At 44.6% G+C, this 21,063-nt stretch overlaps 1 protein-coding gene across 5 annotated transcripts in view; it reads right to left on the reverse strand.

Annotated features, from left to right (window-relative positions):
• PRRC2B (proline rich coiled-coil 2B) overlaps positions 1-21,063 on the reverse strand; it is a 91,550-nt gene that overhangs the window by 13,134 nt on the left and 57,353 nt on the right. For 3 of the 5 annotated variants that reach the window (XM_050926091.1, XM_050926089.1, XM_050926088.1), the window contains 13 exons: positions 15,854-16,061; positions 14,496-14,718; positions 11,688-13,751; positions 9,368-9,567; positions 8,220-8,365; positions 5,680-5,821; positions 4,903-4,985; positions 4,022-4,213; positions 3,679-3,873; positions 3,167-3,253; positions 2,046-2,150; positions 1,316-1,508; positions 595-692 (listed from right to left, as the gene is read on the reverse strand). In XM_050926091.1, the coding sequence (XP_050782048.1) occupies positions 595-692; positions 1,316-1,508; positions 2,046-2,150; positions 3,167-3,253; positions 3,679-3,873; positions 4,022-4,213; positions 4,903-4,985; positions 5,680-5,821; positions 8,220-8,365; positions 9,368-9,567; positions 11,688-13,751; positions 14,496-14,718; positions 15,854-16,061 (3,936 nt within the window). Of the gene's footprint in view, positions 1-594; positions 693-1,315; positions 1,509-2,045; positions 2,151-3,162; positions 3,254-3,678; positions 3,874-4,021; positions 4,214-4,902; positions 4,986-5,679; positions 5,822-8,219; positions 8,366-9,367; positions 9,568-11,687; positions 13,752-14,495; positions 14,719-15,853; positions 16,062-21,063 lie in introns of all 5 variants that reach the window. The other 2 variants (XM_050926087.1, XM_050926090.1) reach the window with 2 other exon arrangements.

Below are 21,063 nucleotides of genomic sequence, written 5' to 3' on the forward strand. Positions count from 1 at the left end.
GAGAATAGGAATTTAATGCTCAAAAAAGGATCAGACTGACTCCCTCAGGGGACTGAAGCTCTCTGTATACAGAACAGCCCATCATGTCAGTGACTATGCTAGCTCTCATGGGGTTCTGTCACTGTGCCTCAACTCTTATCTGGAGGGCTTCTCCATAGCCCATCCAACACCCTGTTTACTGAAACAGTCAGAGCTCCCAGTTAGTACTGACTAGTTGGTGGTCTTTGGGCGAGACACTTGTCCACAGGGAACTGGTCTGAGGTTCAAACTGGTTTTCATGTTCTACGAATAGTGCTGGGAAATTTACTAAGAGGCATTGTGTCACTCAAAGGCAAATTTTACAGAGTCCACCCCACTTAAACCCAGTCAAAAGATATTGGTGCAAAAACTGGTATTTCCCCTCTTCAATCAGCCTGTTCCCCTGTTAGTTGCCTGTAGTATCTACTGGGGAGCAGCTTTCACAGACTTTGAAAGGAGCCACAATCTAGCTCCCTCTGACTGGACGTAGGTTGGCCCACTACAAGAGGAAAGAATAAATTGGAAATTCTGAGGACCTCCCCATCCAGAAAAGAATTAACTGCCTTGATTCTTTACCTGCTGGTAGCTCTGCTGCTGAGGTATTGTCTGAGGGACCAAGCGTGGCTGACTCGCAAACACATGGCCATCCAGATACAGGGGTGGGATGTGATTACCTAGAATTTGAAATAAAAGGGAAGGAAGAATGTGACAAGCTAACCTTATTCACTCCAGCAAAAGCAGATCCCAGGGGTATAGAGGGGTACATGCACAGTACAATAGATAGAAATCTACAGACCTACCAAGCTAATTCATCAGTATCTTAGCAATTAGCTCAGCAGTGCTACACAGGTTTATTATGCCAGCATTGCAGAAGAGGAAAATTACCAGACTATACACAAAATCTACTTGCCTGTCCTTCACCTTAGTGACGAGGTTTTACTCATCAGCCACTTACCCTAGGTGAGTATTACTTTTTCAAGGTAGGTATTATGGGCTGTTAATTGATCACCCATCCTTTTCTAGTACATGTTAATGCCACCTGCAGAAAGGTTGGCAGTTCAGGAATAGGTGAGCTGAGCTACAAACTGTTAAGTGCCACGGCAGTTATCTTGGATTGCCCTGCTGCCATCAGATCTTTGGAGCTAGCACAAGAACATAAGAATGGCCAGATTGGGTCAGACCAAAGGTCCATCTAAGCCCAGTATCTGGTTTCCTGACAGTGGCCCAGAACAGGAAATCATCAAGTGATCCATCCCTACTCGCCCATTCCCAGCTTCTGGCAAAGAGAGGCAGGTACCTTGAATAGATGCAGAAGGTGCTACGGACGCCACAGGCATAGGAGGCATAGAAACACCGCCAAAAGAGCTGTAGCTGACACCACTGGAAGCGCCGACACTGGAAGGAGGCTGGATGCCTGAGCCAGCACCTCCTGGAGAGCTCTGTTCTGGTAAACTAGGGGAATTCTCCCAAGCCTTGCGTGCAGACTCCATCTATAGAAGTGAGGAGAGAAAGAAATCACTACAGGCAATTTCAATGGAAGCAAGTGATAATGGGATAAGTAGCCACTCACCTGTAGATTACTGGTTCAAATCCAGCCCAGGCTGGTAGTTACTAAAAAAACTACCACCACCTAATGGCAGTTGGATGAGCGCCCAACCACAAAAAGCCCACTGCAGATGGCACTAGTTGACCCCTTTGCTGGCAGGCACAGCAGACTGCCCAGGATCAATCAGGCCAGGAATACTGAATTGTTCTCTTGCATTGGGTAGGGTTGAGGTGGATAAGCTTGCTCTACTCAGTCTATGGCTGGAGACGATGTCAGTATCAAGGGCCTCAAAATGGAATTCTCTCCCCTCTGCTGAATTCACGTAGGTACACACACTGTTTTTAAAGGGGCCAATTACAGACTTTGCAACTGACCAGTGAAACATCAGGACTGTTGTGAAGATTCTCTCCCCATTTACTACTGTAGCCAAAGAGGGTTGTACCTTCAAAGCGAACACAAGCAGAGCTAATGCCTTGATTACCTTAAGAGTGAGGTCTGCAGTGGGGAAAGACATTGGGTTCAGGCCGATGCACCGCTGGAGATGGTGATCTCTTCGCAGAATGGGAATGGACTGCGTTAACCCTGCCTGAAAGGAGATTTATAAAATGCCGAACACTAAGAATGTCTTTAACAACACAGGAATTTAGGAAGGCAACAAAGCAAATGGAACCTCAGCAAGAAGATCTAAGTAACAGCAGCACAAATTGTTTTATCGTTTCACAGCTTTTTAAATGGACTATGGAGTTGCCTCAACATTGTAAAAATGTACAGCTGGCTTAACAGTAAACACAACAGATATGCTGGACCAAATGCAGCCTGGGTTTAAGCAGGCAATAACTCCCCTGATCTCCATGGAGCTGCACTTGTATTTACACCAGAACTGAATTTGGTACACAGTAGCTCCAGCTGTAGAGTGTTTTTCCTTCCACAGTGGGTGAACCCATGTAAATGGCAGAATAACTCTGTTTATATAAAACACTTGCATCTCTTGGAGGTTTTGTCATTTTTTCCTTACAAGGGGCTACAAAATTAATACGTTTCAGAGGAAGTTTTTGTTTAAATCACGAACACAACTGAACCACAAGCAGATACTGGGCTCTGAATCCATTTTCTTTTAGCAGTCTGTTCTCTAGCCATCTACACATTTTATTATGAGCTCTAAAAGCGCATGGAACCTACTTGGCTGATAGTGAGCCATAGGGAGCAGAAGACAGTGGCAAAAGACAACACCCTGAGCACTCTGGAGGGAAGTGGCTAGAATTCCACTTTCCAGGTCCAGCAACAGGACTCTCTAAGCTCCTTTGCCTGTCTTCCCCTCCCCTGCGGGTGCCCCAAAGAAGGGAACTTGGTGACCTTTGACATATGCAAGCCTTCTTACTTTACACAGGCTGATGAATGATGTTTGAGTCACTGTTAAAAGGCTTGGGTGTGTCGAGCTAACCAGGCACTGATTCTATCAAAAAGTTTATCAAAATTTTTTGAGAGAAGCGCCTGTATTTTCATTGCTGTTTTTAAACCGTGTAAGTGGATACTACCGCATTAAACATCAAATCAATTGCAAATACACGCTTTTTTCCATTTCAATAACTAAGATTTACTTACATTACTGGCCAAGGCATCCTGCAGTTTGGTGACAGGGCTAGCTGCAGTACCAGAGACAGAGCCAGGTGGCAGACTGAAGTCAGAGTCCTGAAAAAAGGCAACAAGCACCATTCAAATCCAGGCCCAACAGCCCCCTGTAAGTTGCTCATGATTAGTGAACATTCACCTGGATCATGATGATAGAAACTAAAGATTTTCTTTCAGCAAAATTTACTGACAGACAAGAACGAAATAGCTCTCCATACTCAGCGACAGGCATCCCTGATGGCATACACAGGACGACAGGCCTTAAATTCTCCCTTACTGTCCCCACCCCATTCAGGATAATAAATATTTACCAAGACAGCTTGAGAACCTGGTTTGTGTCAGTAATGAAATCTACAAGGCAAATCTACAGTGCACATGCTGGAAGCTTGCCCTAGATAATCTGACTAAACCACGTTTTGCATCTCTACAAGTTCACAAGAGGGATTTCAAACCACCAAGAAGATAAAATTAAATTCAATCCTCACTTTAGGATTTACTCCAAATTCAATGGGTGGCACAGGAAGAACTGAGTCCACGTGAATTTCCACCCCATTAACAGGGGGGATATTCCCTTCCAGCCGTTCCGTTCCCTCCGAACCCTTTCTGTTTTTCAGGGAGCGTTCATTGCCGATTGGTCCGGGCTTGTGTTCCTTGTTCTGTCCTGAGCCTTGATCTGAATCCTTGATGGGAAAGCAGAGAGGCTGAGACACAAAGACTGAATAACCCGATCTCTACCTTAAAAATGCTATGAAAAAACAAAAACCCAATTTCACAAGGTCTCTGGTACCAGTCACTACGTGCTCTGGTTTGGCTGCAAATCCAGATTACCTTTTTATCAGATTGCTTCTGAACTTGCTCCTTCTGGCAGTCAGGCTTTGGGTCCACCAGGCCAGCCCCATTCATCTCCTCTGGTTTGAGGGTGCCATATGGAGAACTGCGCTGAGAGGAGGTAGCGGAAGATTCCCGAGACTCCGCACTCAAGTCAATGCCACTATCCCCCTGGCTGCCTTTAAAACCCTGCTATGTAAAGCACGAAATGTGTTAAAACCCCAGATTCAAACCCAACTCCACAGGGAGAAAAACAACAGCGAGAACATGTTCCCATTTACCAAGCACAACTATCAAGGAGCAAGTCCTGACCTGCAGTGCCCCTTGCTATTCCAGCTCTAGGCTATCCTGAAGCAGAAACCATCCAGGTCACCAATCCCACTGCAGCCTTACAACAATGAAAAATGCCCCACATGGCTACTACGCTGAGACTGCCAAACTCATTTCACTTATGACTCAAACCAGATTTGAACTCCGGTCTCTGCAGGTGAAAGGTCACTGCAGCATTCAGTGACATCCACCCTACATTACAGCTACACACTTCTCACAGGTGTGAGATACACAAAGATGATTCCACATACTGGGCCATGCTCTGCTCCCCGTTAGGAGTGCAATTCTGAGATAGGTGTAAATCCAGAGTAACTGCATTGTAAAACTATGTGTAACAGAGCAGAATTTGTCCCACCATTTTAGAACAGCACCATGCTTAATCAGAATTGTGGCTAGTCAATCTAAACCTGCACAAAGAGAGCTGACAGACCTGCCAAACGCAATAGCAGCAATAAGAAGCATGAGCTATCGAACATGAATATTATATATATATACACACACACACACACACACACACACAACACCTGAACAGTACATTAGGTGCCCCTTACCTCAGTGGAGCTGGATTCGGTGCCATTAAAGGCATTTACAGGCTTACTCCAGGAATCGCTGCCAGGTGACTGAACGGAGAGGGCTGGAAAAGCAGACAAGATTCAGATGCTTGAAATGGAGCATCAAGCACATCATTTATATAGTGCTGTAAATTCACATTCTGCTTACAAAAATAGGGCAAGACACATTCACTGTCCCAAAATGTTTACACTCCAGGACAGACAGTCTGAGCCACGGCACTCCAATGCAGGTAAGACAGAGTATGAAGGGAGAGAGAAGGTGGAAAGATTTTCTGGGAGAAGTGAAAGTTGGAAGGATGAAAGGGGGAGGCTTTGCAGAGAAGCACAGTGGGACAAGGGTACAAAGAAAACAGTTTGGCTGAAGGCTCAGGGCCACAGGGAGCAAGAGGATGAGAAGATGGAAGAAATTAGAACCAGGATGTAGATCAGCTAGAATTGTGCAGAGCCTAGAAGATAAGGTCAAGGAGCTAGAACTTGATATGGCAAAGAAGAAACCAGGGAAGGGATCTGAATCCGAGGGTGACATGGCCAGAGCTGTGGGAGGATGATGATCTTAACAGCAACATTTTGTACACATGAGCCCAGAAGATCTGCTACCTCCCTTTCCCCTTTGGATTCAGGGAGGAATGCAGATGTAACCCCTCTTCTTCAGGCACGTATGCATACACCCACTCTTCTCCCTCAACATAAAAGGATTCCCCGTTCCATAATGATGAAGCGTCCCAGTGCTGGCAAATAATGGAGACTCTCTCTTACCTGGACTATTGCTCTCCCAAATCTCTGTGCCCAGGCTGCTTCCGGACACAGTTACATCGCCTTGCTCCAGGCACATACTGTTCTGCTTCTTAGCAAATCGAGGTGGGATACGAGACTGAAGGACGCGTCCTTTGGTTGGTCCCTGAGAGAGAGGTTCAGGCTTTAAGACCTGCTATTGGTTCAGGCTAACGTGCTGCTGGCAGGCTTCTTTTCCAGGCTTTTATTTGGCTCTTGAAGCAGATGTGGCCCTGGAGTTATCCAAGCTTGGGGCTGCCTTTAACAAGACAATCCCAGCAAGAGCCACCATAAGAGGAGACGGCCACAGTGTTTTGTTTCCTGTACCCAGCTGCTGCTGGGAGGCTGTAACAGCCCGCAGCGGTGGCACAGCAGGAATGCTGAAGAAGAGCTCTTCAGAATTTATTAAGAACGGCTGGCTCCAGCAGCAGGGAGAGAGACAGGCAAAACAAAGATTAAAACTCCAACTCAGATTTTTCCTTAATCGTTCCCCAGTCCTGTTGACACAGCAGGATCAATTCACTAGTTCACAGTAAAAAAGAGACTGATAATTCACTGAATCAGACACCAGAGAGGGAACCAGCTGTTAGTTTACCTAGCACATCTCCTTGCCACTGTAGGATTGTTCCCTATTGCACAATCACTCAGACTCTTTCTAGTCTAATTTTAAATGCGCCACAGAACTAGGCTTCTATCACATCTCTTGATAACCCACCACACAATATATCTGTCACAAAGCATTTCCCAATAGCATTTTATTGCTGAATTTAATCCTTCCCCATTCATGCTCAAATAAATTCTCCTCCTCAGCAGAATTTACTGTCTTCAAACACTTGTAGATTCATGTCTCCATCGCACCTTTAGTCATCACTTAGCCAAGCTATACAAAATTTACTCCTAAATCTTTCCTCATAAATCAATTCCTCTAGCCACCTAAAAAACTAACAAGTTGTTAGAGCTCTCTTCAGTTTGTTAATGTCTTTCTGGTCAGTAGGGTGCCCAGAACTGCACACAATATTCCAGGTACGGCTGTACCCCAGGGAAGCTGCTACCTCTCCATCCAATGACATGGTACCTAGGCACACAGAGCCCATAACTGCACTTGTCTTTTCTGCTGCCATATCCCATTGCAGAACTCCAGGATTGGGTGTTCACTTTTAGCATTATTGCTTCCCAGGATTCTTCCTTCTACTGAATAGTTGTTCTTTGGACTAGTCCTCCTCCCATCAAATGTATTAGCCTGCAGTTTTCCAAGCTGAATTTCATTTTGATGCCTAATACCCATTTTTCTACTCCTTTTAAGGGATTGAAGAATAGTATTCAAAGGTGGTAAAATATTGTAATACAAGCAAGTCACAGGACACAATGTTGGTCCGAGTTGGTAGTCCAGCAGAGACCAGGACAAATTGTGTTCAGCACAGCACCACCCTGGACTTTAATTACAATTAGCTAGCACAATAACGAACCCAATTTATCCTGGTCCACATGAACCCTGAGTTGTAGTTAGCATCATGTCATTATTCTTCACAATCATGGTCAAACACAAATAATGTTTTGTAACCTAGACAAACTCCAGACCCCTTTGTATTCCTGTCCTCACTAGCGTTTGCAACTTCTCCTAATTTAGAGTCACCAAGGAGTTTCATATGGTGCTTGTTTCCTGTTCTAGATGTACTAACACTCCACAATGGGAGACTGGAGAGACAGTGATGGGAGCAATCAGAGCCTTTCTTCAGTGTATCAGTTTAGATTTGTCTCCTCATATTCCACTCCTCAAGAACAGAGTAGTAGAAAGGTCAGAAGGATCCATTGGAACATCATTTACACTGACAGAAGACCCTGACTAACAATTCAGCCATAGCAATCCAGTCTCAGAACACTGCTTAAGGGTCAATGAGCAGCTAGGAAAGGGACATTTAAGTCCCTAAAAATGGTCTGGCTACAAATTATTATTTTAACCTTGGAAGCACCCTTCTGTGTATTTCTGCTGCCTCATAGCCAGATAAAATCTTACTGTTCAGGAGATAAATACAAAACCTTAATCTGGGAAAGTGAACTTTTGTTAATTGACGCCTGCTGAGAAGCTCTGATCTGGACTTAAGAACTCTACCTTTAATGAAAGACTCTTCAACTGGCAGCCTAAGATGAAAACTGGCCTACTCCCACAATTCCCTTGTAAGCATTTCCAAATGGCAGAAGAAATGTTCAATTTACCCACCCAGACATAAGAACAGCCATACTGAATTAGACCAATGGTCCATCTAGCCCAATATCTTGTCTTCCAACAGTGGCCAATGCCAAGTGCTTTGGAGGGAATGAATGGAACAGGCAATCACTGAATGATCCATCCCCGGTGGTCACTTTTTCTATGCCTAATACTATGAGGGTTAGTCTAACCACACATGCTGTCGCTTTCTCAAAAATTGTGTGTGTGTGTGCGCGCGCGCGCGCGCCTCTCCTCAGACCACTGCATGCTTTACGTGGGATCAGGCACATGCTCCACACTCCCAACTCCCACTCCTCACCTGGGCAGCTTGTTCTTTCTTCCTACGTTCCTCCTCCAGCAAGCGGCGCTGCTTCTTAGTGAGGACCTCAATGAAGCCTTCTCCTGCCATAGAGCCCACTTCATTCTCCTCTGCTGTGCTTGAAACCCGATGGTCAATGATGGCATCTGAACAAGATTTATGATTTAAAAAAGTTGTTCAAAAATGTATTCCAAAAGGGACCCAAGCTAAGGAGTGAAACCGCTGAGCCAACAGCAACTTAAATTTTCTTTGGAAACTAGGCAACAGCAGCCTGTTGATATCTACCAGCAGGGTTACTCTGAAGTGCCTTGCATCACTACTCTTCAACATAATCTGAGCACACTATCCCTGGCCTCGAGAATCACAGCGTAGGACTGGCAGCCAAAATCTGGGCTTTCCATATGACACCAAGGGCATTAACTCTAGAGAACAACCCAGAAACTCCTCCTAGTGCTGAATTACATAGCACTGGGTAACATTTTCAAAAGAACCCAAGAGTTAGGAGCTAAGTTCCATTTTCAAAAGTGACTTAAGTTCTTTTGAAAATTTAACCCCCAGTCTTTAAAGTGCTGTACAAGGATTAACTGATTAACCTTTACATCCCACCCCTGAAGGATCATTAACCCTGAGGTGAAGTGACTTGCCTAAGGCCACAGAGAGCCAGTATCAGAACCAGGGTTGGAACTCAGCTGACTTTCAGTTCTGAGCTCAGCTCACACTCCTCTGCTTTAGATGGCTATGGTTTCTCAACTTCTCTCCAACCAACCAGACTATATTTTACTCTTGACTTGAGATAGACTGTAACGCTGTGTAGAGAGAGACATTTCTATAAGCACTCCCCTAACTCTTCCCACAGAAGAAATGTTAAAGGCACACCAACATCAAATTTGGCTCAAAACTGGGTCTTAATGAGAAAATTAAAAGCTTTTGCAAATACTTAAGACGAATAGAAATGTTTCCATATTTGTTGGTCAATTCCACCAGAAATGTGTTATAAATAAATGGAGAGAAAGGAATAAACCTGACATTTAAAATGACTTCAGTTTGAATCATGCTGGGTGTTACCAGTAACAGGAAAGAAGACATTCTAATGTGATGTTTAACTGGATAGCGTCCCTTTAAGGAGACAAACTAAATTAGACACTTACTTCCATAATTCAACTCGAACTGTGACATGGTCTCTCCCTTTTCACTTGGTCTCTGGGCTGTGGATTTAGGCTCTTTTTCCTGCTTTTTACCTGGTCCCTCAGCACTGTCTGAGCTAGTGCGCAATGATCTCTCTAGGCTGTAAACAGAGTGGCTGCTCCCACTTTTGGCGTTACCCAGACCCCCACCTTCTTCTGGAGATCTGAGAGAAAAAGAGAGAAGGGGTTAGGTTCAATAAGGCCAAGGAGGGTGGGGAGAAACACAAATGGGTTAGCTTCTCCTAGCCACGTTTTTAAACCAAGCTGGGCAATCTGCACTTTTTTCCTTCCCCACGCCCCTACTCTCAATTGATGCAGATGCTGCTTCAGAGCAAAAGCCTGATGCTGAGGATATTGTTGTGGGAAATGGGATGGAAACAAAACAGCAGCATTTGCAGTGATGAACTGCACATGGTATGTACTCTTAGCTTGTCTCACAGGGAAGCGTAAGTGTGTGTGTGTGTGTGTGTGTGTGTGTGTGTGTGTGTGTCTCTCTCTCTCTCTCTCTCTCTCCTACCCTTGTACAAAAGCTTTAAAGTTTCCCTGAATCCTCTTTACAATAAATGCATATTTTCCAGCAGGGTCAGCTTGGGGGCTGAGAGGGGAAGGAAGGCCAAAAAAAAAAGAAAAAAAAGAGAGAGAGAGAGAGAAACACTGAGCCAAAAATGCCTCTTCCAGATTATTTTTCTTGGAAATTCTTCGCACCTCTGACCATCAGCTACATGTCATTCCCTACAGCTTAACTGACAAGGAGCACTGGGAAGCTGAAGAGAAGAGGTGCAGAGGATCAGCAGCATAATAGGAAAAAAAAATCTGGTTTAAAAAGAAGCAATATGTAGCAGCATATACCTGTCTCCCCCTCCCCCTTTCCCTCACTTCTCTTTTCACCTGAGTACAGTTCCCACCACACACACAGTTATGCTCCCTTTTACTGCTAACTCAGCATAAACCATTATTCTGTTATTATGGAGAAACTTGCTAATAATTAGCCAGGGGGAGAAAACAATCAAGTAGTGTCATCAAAGCAAGAATTATCTACTTCAGGGGTTCTCAAACTGGGTCACAACCCCATTTTAATGGGGTCTCCAGCGCTAGACTAGGTGGGGCCCAGGGCCGAAGCTGAAGCCCAAGGGCTAAACCCCTGGGTGCTGGGGCTCAGGTTTTGGCTTTGGCCCTTCCACTCGGGGCAGCCGGGCTCGGATGGGCTCAGGCTTCCTCCCCCCGCCCCTCCCCCCACCACACACACCAGGGTCATGTAGTAATTTTACTTGTCAGAAGGGGTTGCGGTGCAATGAACTTTGAGAACGGCTGGTCTACTCCAAAGCTTTAATTCCAATACATCTGTTCAATCTTCAGGAGGCCTGTAACTCCAAAAGCTATTGCTAACAATAAGGGATCACATAGGAGTTGCCAGTCTGGAGGTCTACCTGGTCCAGTATCTTATCTCCAACAATGGCCACCACCAGATGTTTCAGAGGAAGGTGCAAGGAACCTCCTAATCCCCAGTAGAGTTTGGTTTAAACTCAAGTAAGTATTCACAGGAGTATTCTTACAGCAGGTCCATAACATGCAGCACTCATTTCTATGACATGCAGCACTCCTTTCGTAGAAAGAAGTGCTGCCTTCCATTCATCGCCAAGCAGCAATGGTTTTGAAAAAGTCTATTCAAGTATGGCTAGACCCGGGAACTCCCAACACTGTGCACAAGCCACAGCTACTGCTGTGGATCTAGAAAAGCTTTGAAATAGAAAAATCTACTTAAATAAATGACATTTCACCTCTGCATTCCCATCAGTTCATTACAGAGAAAACAAAGCCCTCCAAACTTTCCAACACTGCCAGGCCATACCCTAGCTGGGATTCACTGGAGGAGGGTTCGAGAGTTTGAAGTCAGTGACCAAGAAGTCTCTGTTAACTCTCTAGCACTTGAATTGATGGGATGCACAAGCATAATCTGCCATTGCATGATAGGATTTAAAAAGGTTAAAGAAAGGTGGCAGCTCAGGCAGCACAAGCTGGAACTCCCATCACAAGTAGTGTTCTAGCAAAGTATCAGAGGTACAGCAGGCTCAAACGAACATACATGTTTGTGAAGCCAATGAACACCACACAAAAGGATAACTGGGGCTAAAAGTCATCTGTGTGTGATAAAAGGAAGCACAGCCAACAACTCTGCATGAGTCAACCCCTTCTTGCCTGCAAATCCAGTTTGCCACAGGGATATCTGCACATGTGGTGACAAGCATGCACAGAGCATGTGTTTTATGTCAGACTTTGAGTTTACCTTTTGCTTTTCATTGGCATCCCATTCTGTTGGCTCTCGAACCGGGAAGCAGCTCCTCCACCGGCCCTTACCAATTGCTCCCCAAACCCTGCAGGTTCAGCCTTACGGCTCTGTCTGTCCACCAGGGGCCTCTGGCTTGAGAAACTCCTCTTTGCCAACTCTCTCTTCTCTCCCAAGCTGCCACTGGCAAGGCCACCGTCCAGCTGCGCTTCACTCTCCAAAATGCCATCACGTCTCTCCCGTCTCTCACTAAAGTCGCTGCTTTCAGATGCTGTCTCCCACTCCTCATTGGCATGATCTGACGAGTTCTGATAGGACAGCTCAGGAGACCTCCTGCCAGAGACACCATTTTTCTCCACTGTGGTCAGCTTGGGTCTCCCAGGCCATTGGCTGGGCAACAGGCTGGTTCCACCTTCCTCAGGGTTCCACTGGCCAACGGATTCTCTCTCTTGTCTCAGACGCCTGAATCGGGGGGGCTTGTCTTGACGAGGAGGACGCCGCCTCCTGAATGGCCTGTTTTCTATGTTCTCTTGATCTGCAGTGTAATCCTCCTGGAACAAGGGTCTTCTGTTGTCAATGTGATTCTCCTCAAAACCCCTGCCAGTGAAGGAGTCCACGTGCTTGTAAGAATCTTGGATATAGTCCCTGTCAGACTGTCGCCTGATCCCAAAAGTGTCTGATGGAGGGCAGTGGCTGTACTCCTGCCATGTGGTTCCCCCACTCCTGCCCTGCCACTGGGAAGGCTCCTTCGCCATGAAGCCTCTTCGCCCGTACCCAGAGTTGCTCAGTCGTGGAGGCAGCGACCTCCCAAAGGCTCTCGGGGCCCTCATCTTGGCATCAAGGCTGCTGTGATCGTCAGAGTAGATTTTATTGGACCTCCAAGAATCTTTGAAGTCTCCTTTCTTCGGGTCGCTCTCCTCTCTCTCTAGGAGGGAGCTTTCATTGCTGTTTTCAGAACCCCTCTGCCGGCGCCGCTTGGGGAGCTCCTCGTACTCAGACCCTTCACTATGTGTCTCGCTAGCAATCCTGCGCCTGGGCTTGCCCCTCGGGAAGTCTTCCAGCTGATTGAACTCCCGTAGACCCCGCCCTCTGCTGCTTCTTTGGTTGTTATAGACACCCCTGCCACTAACAGTAGTACCACGGCCTCTGAAAGTGAACTCTCTAAAGCCTCTGCCTCTCCCTCGGCCTTGGCCTCTCCCACCAAAGGCTTGTTCCTCATCGATAAAGATCCAGTTGTTTCTTTTTGTGGGAGGGAGGTCATTAGACTCTCTGGAAAGCTTATTCTCCCATGCCCTTTCAGTCTTCTCTTCCTCCTCCTCCTCCTCTTCTTCCTCCTGAGATTTCTCAGCATCTTGGGTGAAGTTGGCTTGGGAAGAACCCTTTTCGTCCAGCAGGTAATGAGTGGAGTTTAGCAAGGTTGATGAATCTTCTGAATCATTCTCCACCTTATAGACAGGTGCTCTCTCCTTTGCTGGGTGTGAGAGCTCTTCTCCTTCTAGTTTAATCTTCTCCTGTTCTTTCTCCTTCTCCTCAACCTTGAGGGCTTTCAGGACTGGTTTTTTAATTGGGCCAGATCTCCGGGTCCTCCCCATCTGCTCCTGTTGCTGATTGCTGGTGTTTCTATTCTCAGGAGCCCAATCCGTCTCTTCAGCAGGTTGCTTGCTAGCAGCACCTTCTTTCTTCCATGGGTCAGCACTAAATGACTGCTCATCCCTGGGCACTTCTTCATCTGCCTCTGCTGCAGGCTCCGAGGATTTCTGATGGTGGTTGATGTCCCAACCATTATACTCAGGTTTTTTATCAACTTGTATAAAGTCAGACTCCAGGGGAGAACACCGTAAGCTTGCATGGCGGGCGCCAGAAACGCATGCATCCTGCACGGTCTCCTGGTGCTGAAACAAAAGATCCTGGCCTATTCTTTGAGAAGATATACTGCTGTCAAAGTCAGATTGGGCCTTCTTGTCAAAAGTATTTAAGTACTCATCCCCTCTGTCCTCAAAGAGATTTCGCTGGGCATTTATGCTCTCTGACCTTCCAGATGAGGCAGAGTAAGAGCTGTCACTCCTGAAAAGGAACCAGGACAAAGTCAGTCAGTCAGTGTGATTGAAGTACAGCCCCAGGTCTCCAGGTTGAACACAGTAAAAATAAAGAAATAAATGCAGTTTAGTTATCTACTTTAAATCATGACTGATCAAGCCTATAAAATACTTGACTGCTGGATTCATTGATCTGCCATGGCCCCAGTCTGCAATACCAGGTCAGGCAGAGCTGATGAACAAAAGTCAGTGGTTTCTGCACAGAAAATAAAAACAAGGGAGGTATACTCAGGAACTGAATGTGGATTCAGCCTCCAATCTTTGTAGTGATTTCAAAATTAGCAGCTTGATTCAGAGTCAGAGTGGTAAGGACCACTGATTAAAAAATGAAATAAAAGTAAGAGACACCCATGAGTTAGCCAGAATTTGTGACAGCTGTCTACATAAGCAAAAACTGCCTCTTCCCACTGAGGGAGCTCCTGCAAAGCTCCATGCCAGAAAGGTAAGGTCCAATGAGAATCAGTTAGAGTCTCTAGTTTTTAAAGTTATAAAGCTTTGATTACCCATACTGGATTTAATCTTCTTATATGCAAGAACTCAATGGCGTTTTAGCCTATCACTACACACAGCATTCAAGGGAACACAGGTGACCAAAAATACTTTCTCCTGATCTTTGAATAAGTCTTATGCGTAGACCCCAAACCCACTCTTCAAAGGGAAGAGGCGTTCCCAGTACAGTGTGCATGGCAGAATGGCACGGTTTTGCCCTCACCTGGTATGCAGTCCCTCCATGCTCATGTTCTCGGTCTGTTTTTGATGTGGTAATGGGTATCCTTTGTTCTGCAGGGATGTGTAGCTTTCCTGGCCCCACATTGGGGCAGGGTCCATGGAGGCAGCTTTCCTTTCCTGCTGCAATGACGGCTGACAGTTCTGCTCTTCAGACCTGCAGCCGCTCCCATTGATGGAGTCCTGCTGAATCATGGGCTTCATAATTCCTGAACAGAAGAAAGAATTCAAGCTGTAACACTAGAAGCGCATAGCCAAGCAGCATTTTACAGCCTTAGGGCAGGTCATCTCCCTCGCCCTCCTGGATGGTAGATGAATGCACCCATGGAAACCTTCTTTTAAAAAAGGAAAACTGAGATCAAGAGATATATAAAGAGGAAAGCAACTGCCTCAGAATGAAAGGGAAGCACGGATCCTTAGGGCCGCAATTTAGAGCAACTTTCATAGTCAAGCCTAAGCACAGCAATCCAGAACTTCACTGGCTTGGGAGCAAGAAGCGGAGGGAGGGGGTAAGAAATACAAAATAATCACAAACATAAGGCACTGGTTTACTCATCCTACTGTTTACATGCCCGTCTCTGGCAGATTAAATGCAGGATTAACAAGTGCTAGGAACATATAATCTGAGGCAGGACTTTTTGGCTTCTCCTACCTTTCCTTTGGGGATCTAATAAGGTTTTGTGAGTAAAACCATCTCCAGCCCACTCCTTCCTTTCCTTCTCTACCACACCAGAACCCTTCCCTCCATTCCTGCGGGTTGGGGGTCTCTCCCTGCTACGAAATGAGAGCCACCAGGCACCACATGACTAGGTGTGGGGGTACTCTTAGGCATTCCCTATGCCACCCCAAACTCCAAGTACACATCAGCTCCCACTTCCCTTTTGACTCTTCCCAATCTCTGGAGAGGGTCGACAACAGAAAGCAAGGATGAGAAGTCTGGGCCAAGGTAAGGTTGGTTATGCAGAAGACGGGATTTCAGGAAGGACAAGTCGACTGGGATAGCTCCTCCCTCCAAGGGTCCTAACCTGCATCTCAACAGCCAAAAACCCACCCTCTTGTCTGGCACAGCACTCCTAGTAGCCTGAAACCTTAGGAAAGTGATCAGTCCTCAAGGCATTATACATCTGGGGACTAGTCAGAACCCAAAAGAATGTAGCTTGCTCTTTGCAATTAATTCTTTACAGGTTACTGAATGCAAAGGTCCCATCAACTCTCAGTCTCATGAATCTAAGTTCTAGGTTAAAGGCCACAGATATGGTCCAGAAACTGAGTCAGGATAGCATCAGAGAGGTAAGAAAGCCCAGGGTAGGGGGAAAAAAAAAAAAACAACAAACACCCCTTTACCTGAAGGATAAAGGGCCGAAGGGTAAAAATCCACAGGGGTACGGCCCTGAGCCATACGAGGGTCCATGTAAGACGGCATCATCATCCAGCGAGGATCAAAGCCGAGCATCTGAGGGTGTGGTGGGTAGAACGTACGCTGAGGATGGGAATGGGATGGTGGAGGATAGACCTGCTGTTGCTGCCAATGCTGCATCTTATACAACTGCTCCTGGGTAGGCAGAACAATGAGACAGGTTAGCACAATCCTCAAGCATTTGTATATAGCAGGACATGAGTCATGAGTGCATTTTCTTTGGTGTAGGCCAGCCTGCACACAAGCTTGCATTATAAACTCAAAAGAACCAAAGAACGTAGCATCCTTCCGCCTTGGGTAGGAGCAACAACAGATGTGGGCAGTTCACTACCAGGTTTGATAGGGAGCAGCCTGCGCTTCTTTAGATGCACACGGCAGCTCACGCTGTCTTCTTCTCACAAGTATTCCTGGTGCTGCTAGATCACAACATCACATCATAGACACAGGAGATTTTTAACAGCATTTTCCAGCAATTTAGTAATCTGGTTCAAATAATGTAGATGCTGCTTCCCACTGGAGGGAATTTGATCACTTGATGTTTAATGCATATATACACTACTACTAATACTAAAACTTATTAACCAGAGAGATTATATTAAAAAGGAAACAAGTTCAGTTAAGAGAACATTAAAATCATATAGTATTTCCTATGTATTATTCTGAGAGATGAAGCAACCATGAGGTCATCCCATTTCATTACCCTGACAGGGCAGGATACAATCCCCTGATAAAGGAATAGAACAGATATTTATCTGATTTGACATATGATCTTAGCCAAAAGTCCGAGTATAAACTACACACAGAAGGAATTTTATATTCTGGGGAAAACCGTCAAAATGTAACAAACCAATTTGAACTAGTTATATTTATTGGTCCAACTTGATTCAATTTTTTTAAAACTGTTTACAAAGTTACCAGATGCTGCAAATGTTTATTAAAAGGGTCAACTCCCTTCTCGTCCCACTGAACCCCTCACTGAAATAATCATGCTGTATCTGTCACAGTATAAGAGCTTCCACTACAGCGCAATATCCTAGAGCAAGATTACAACTTCCCTGCAGGATCCAGCATTAGGAGAAGAGAGGCTGTGAAGGACAATAACAAAAGCAACATGTTTTTAAAAAGACAAATCTCTTTAATAATAAGCATCAGGAACATGGATACCAGCTAAGTACATTGCTTTTTCTACAATGTGCTCTCAATTCCAGGTATGCTTAAGTGTGAAAGGCCTTTAAAAGATACCAAACACTACAATCTTGGGAATCTTTGCTTCTTGCTACTCAAATCATCAACAAGAATAACATCAAAGGGAGTCTAACATTTCACTTAAACAGACTCCCTGATAACAAAGGCACTGAAGACTTCAGTTCATTCATTCTAAACTAAATGAGCAGTGCCAGGCAACACATCCAACTGCTGCAATAAAATCAGGCTGCATCAAACAGTTACGTTTGAAAAGAGAGAACCTATTTCCCCTAAAAGCTAAGCCACTCCACCAACCTTACACGTAGGCCATTTCCGCAGCCGCATTTAGCCATTCTGTGGGATTCACACTGTACTTTACTAGCCACAACTAACAACATATGTGCTATGCATATGACTGAATTATCCACTAGAAAGACAAAGTACTTTGGAAATTTTGCCTATACGACAGAGATGCAACCTTCCAGGCTAGCCAGAGCATTTTACTTCCTCCATGGAGACGACCAGATGAGAAAGGAACAAGCCACAAAGCCCTGAAGTTCTGACCCTGACACAACACCATGACAATAAGGCAGGGGTCGACAACCTTTCAGAACTGGTGGGCCGAGTCTTCATTTATTCACTCGAATTTAAGGTTTCGCGTGCCAGTCATACATATTCATGTTTTTAGCAGGTCTCTTTCTATAAGTCTGTAATATATCACTAAACTATTGTTGTATGTAAAGCAAATAAGGTTTTTAAAATGTTTAAGAATCTTCACTTAAAATTAAATTAAAATGCAGAGCCCCCTAGACCAGTGGCCAGGACCCGGGCAGTGTGAGTGCCACTGAAAATCAGCTTGCGTGCCTTTGGCACGCTTGCCATAGGTTGCCTGCTCCTGCAATAGGGAATCCCTTGCCTACCATTCAAATCTGTCACACTGCAAGAGAGAGATAAGGTGGGTGAGGTAATACCTTTTATCAAACCAACCTCTGTTAGTGAAAGAGAAGATTTTGAGTTACAGAGAGCTCGTCTTCAGATCTGGGAAAGGTACTTAGTGTCACTGCAATGGAGTCAGCTTCTAGTTATGAGGTAAATCACAGTTCCAGCTCACAGCACGAGCTGTGTATTGGGAGACTGCAGAAGTAATTAATCCTCTTCTACCAGCCCATGAAGCAAGGCAGGACTGCAGTAACCACTGCGATTTCCATATAGCTAGGGAATGGAATGGTCTGGGAACCTATGTAGTCATGGCCCTGCTTTTAACATGACAGCACCCAAATACCCTTTGAACTCTGGTCTCATTCTTCATATTGTTTTTATAATTCAAAAAGGAAGCCAGACGAGTAGTTTATGCCCAGGAGTTAGGTCCTGATTAAGGCTGTACTGAACCAAATACAAACAGAAGAGACAGGATATTTTAAACAACAAAATAAAATAGGTGTTGGCATTTTAACAGCTATACAGAAGTAAATTTGAGCAGTTATTGTGGTGATTTTCCATATGAATATTACCTCCTTAAGGGTTTGATCTTGAAAATATTTCCATCCATCTTTGGTCTTGTCTTCACTAACATGTTAGCTTCAATGTTGCTCCTAATCTGACTCCTATCCGCAAACAAGAATCTCTAGCTAGAGTTAAGTGATACTTTACACTCGAGCTGGCTTGCCTGTCAGGAGGTACAGGTGGAGTGCTCCAGCTAGGAACACAGTAGGGATGCGGCTATTCTTTGTTGCAGATCTGATCACTCTGTGTTGCTGTTTTGCAGTGTGGTTACGCTCACTTGAGTTAGATAACCTGAGTGAAGATAACTTGAGCCAAATCTGCAGTGAAGACAAGCCTGTAGGGCTTTATATTGCTGTTCATCACCACTGTACTGTATCCATCTGTTGCGTCTCTTATCTTATACTTTAGTCTGTAAGCCCTTGGTGGCAGGGACCGTCTTTGTGTTCTGTGGTTTGTACAGAACCTAGTACAATGGAGTCCAATAATACAAAACAATAAATACTAATAGTATTTGAGTACCTTCCATGTAAAATCAATAGCAACAGTGAAGTGCGCAGTGAACTTCAAGGAACCACTGGCACTTCTCCCTTTTCACAGAATAAAAATCTCTTCCTGGGGTAGGAATTTTAAGATTGTATTAATTTGTTATTTCTGTTGGAAGGTGTCACAGCTGTGAATGATTCCTACCAGGAATAACACCAACAACTGACTTCTATGGGGAACACCTACTGGAGGTAAGCAAAGTACTACACCCAGCATGAAGTGTCTGCAGGAGAAGCCGGTTGAGGTTTAAAAGCTGCTTTCTCCCCACCTTAGTGCAGAAGTAATCAAAGAGGAAAGAGGACTCTATTCTTAGCTTTACTTTATCTACCACACTGGAATCTTGGAAAAAAAAAAATTAAGTTTATGACCGCAGGTTGTATTATCATTTTTGACTGCAACATCCTTAATGGAAGAGCAAGCAGCACAAAGAGATGAGAACCACAAGTGAAACTAATCTATTTGTACTAGCCACACAAAAGATGAAAAATAAACCAAGACTTTTTAAAAAAATAGTCTTCCAGTGGTAATAATTCAAGATGTTATTAGTATGAGAGGGAGGACATTTAGAAATATTGGATTTTGAGCTTGACAGTCTCCATTTTATATAAAGTAACTGTAGCAACCGTTAGTGCTGTTTCTTTGAGTCACCAAAATGCCTATCAACCACAACAATAATTATGGAATAACATGGCACTGAAGAGTAATTATTGAAACCCGAAGCTAAACATCAGGGCTATATTAATTTAGCGATATAATCAGACTTGGCAGAATTCAATTTTTATTTTTTAATAATTTGATGGAAAAACATCCATGTTTATATTAAGCATTTTTTCAATTTTTATCACATTAAATTTGCACAGTTGAAGGAAATTTAATGAGGGCATCAGACAATTATTGAATGACAGCAGACAATGAGATTGAAAAAGTTAGAAAGCTTTATAACTGTTAAAACACAAACTGTCAACATCACATGTTAAAATATCCTTAAGCTGGTTCTCAGTCATTTTTCTTACCTTTCCTATCTGTAAGTTTCACGTATTGTATATTTTCTTGCCAGTTTTTGTGTGCATGTGTTTGTATGTGAGAGTTTGTGGGTGTACGGTGAAATCAATTTTTACCGACATTTGCCAATAAAAAAAATCTAATCCTTCCAAGCCTAGATATAATTACCCTTTTTGTAACCATAGATACTCCCTGTGAGACTGATGCACAAATGGCTACTCTGTGAAGGATTACAATGGACATCTAATTGTTCCAAGCCTAGATGCACTCTTGTAGTGCTGCTTACACAGAAGTGACTAGTGGCAGCTAGAAAGGAGAGGTGGGGAAAACATAGTTCTAGAGCAATCCAGGCTGAGCATGGCACTGAAGAACATTCTGTAATGAAATAAAAACTTAAAACCAGTACACACTTAAAATTCAAACAAAAGCTGAACTGAAGGAGCCAATACAGGACAAAAGGGATGGGGGGGGGAGCAGAGTAACAGAAGGCAAATAGCAGGCAAACTGAAAACACCATCTTTACACAGAACAGGGAGGAGGTGGACTGCAACACATTCCAGTTCCACACCCGTGACACCCATTTGAGGCAGGGCATAATTACCTGCCAACCAAAGATGCAACAGTGGGCTCTTCTAGTAGGCAGACAGCTGACCACATTCCAGAACATGGGTACAGAGCGAGGGACTCTCAGTAGATGTATTTCATATTAGAGTCCAGGTCTACTAAGGTCTATTGCACAAGAGTTTGACCACCCCTGCAGCCTCCTTTCCATGCATGCCCGGGCCTGTTAGCACCCGCCCACTACCTAAGGAGCGGCGATGTCTCTGACATACATCTTGGTCAGTGGGAGTTAGGGGACATGTTCACAAGGGGTCTGATCCAGCAAAGTGCTAAGCATGCTTTG

Source organism: Gopherus flavomarginatus, chromosome 17 (assembly GCF_025201925.1).
Source record: "Gopherus flavomarginatus isolate rGopFla2 chromosome 17, rGopFla2.mat.asm, whole genome shotgun sequence".
NCBI classification, from domain to species: Eukaryota; Metazoa; Chordata; order Testudines; family Testudinidae; genus Gopherus; species Gopherus flavomarginatus.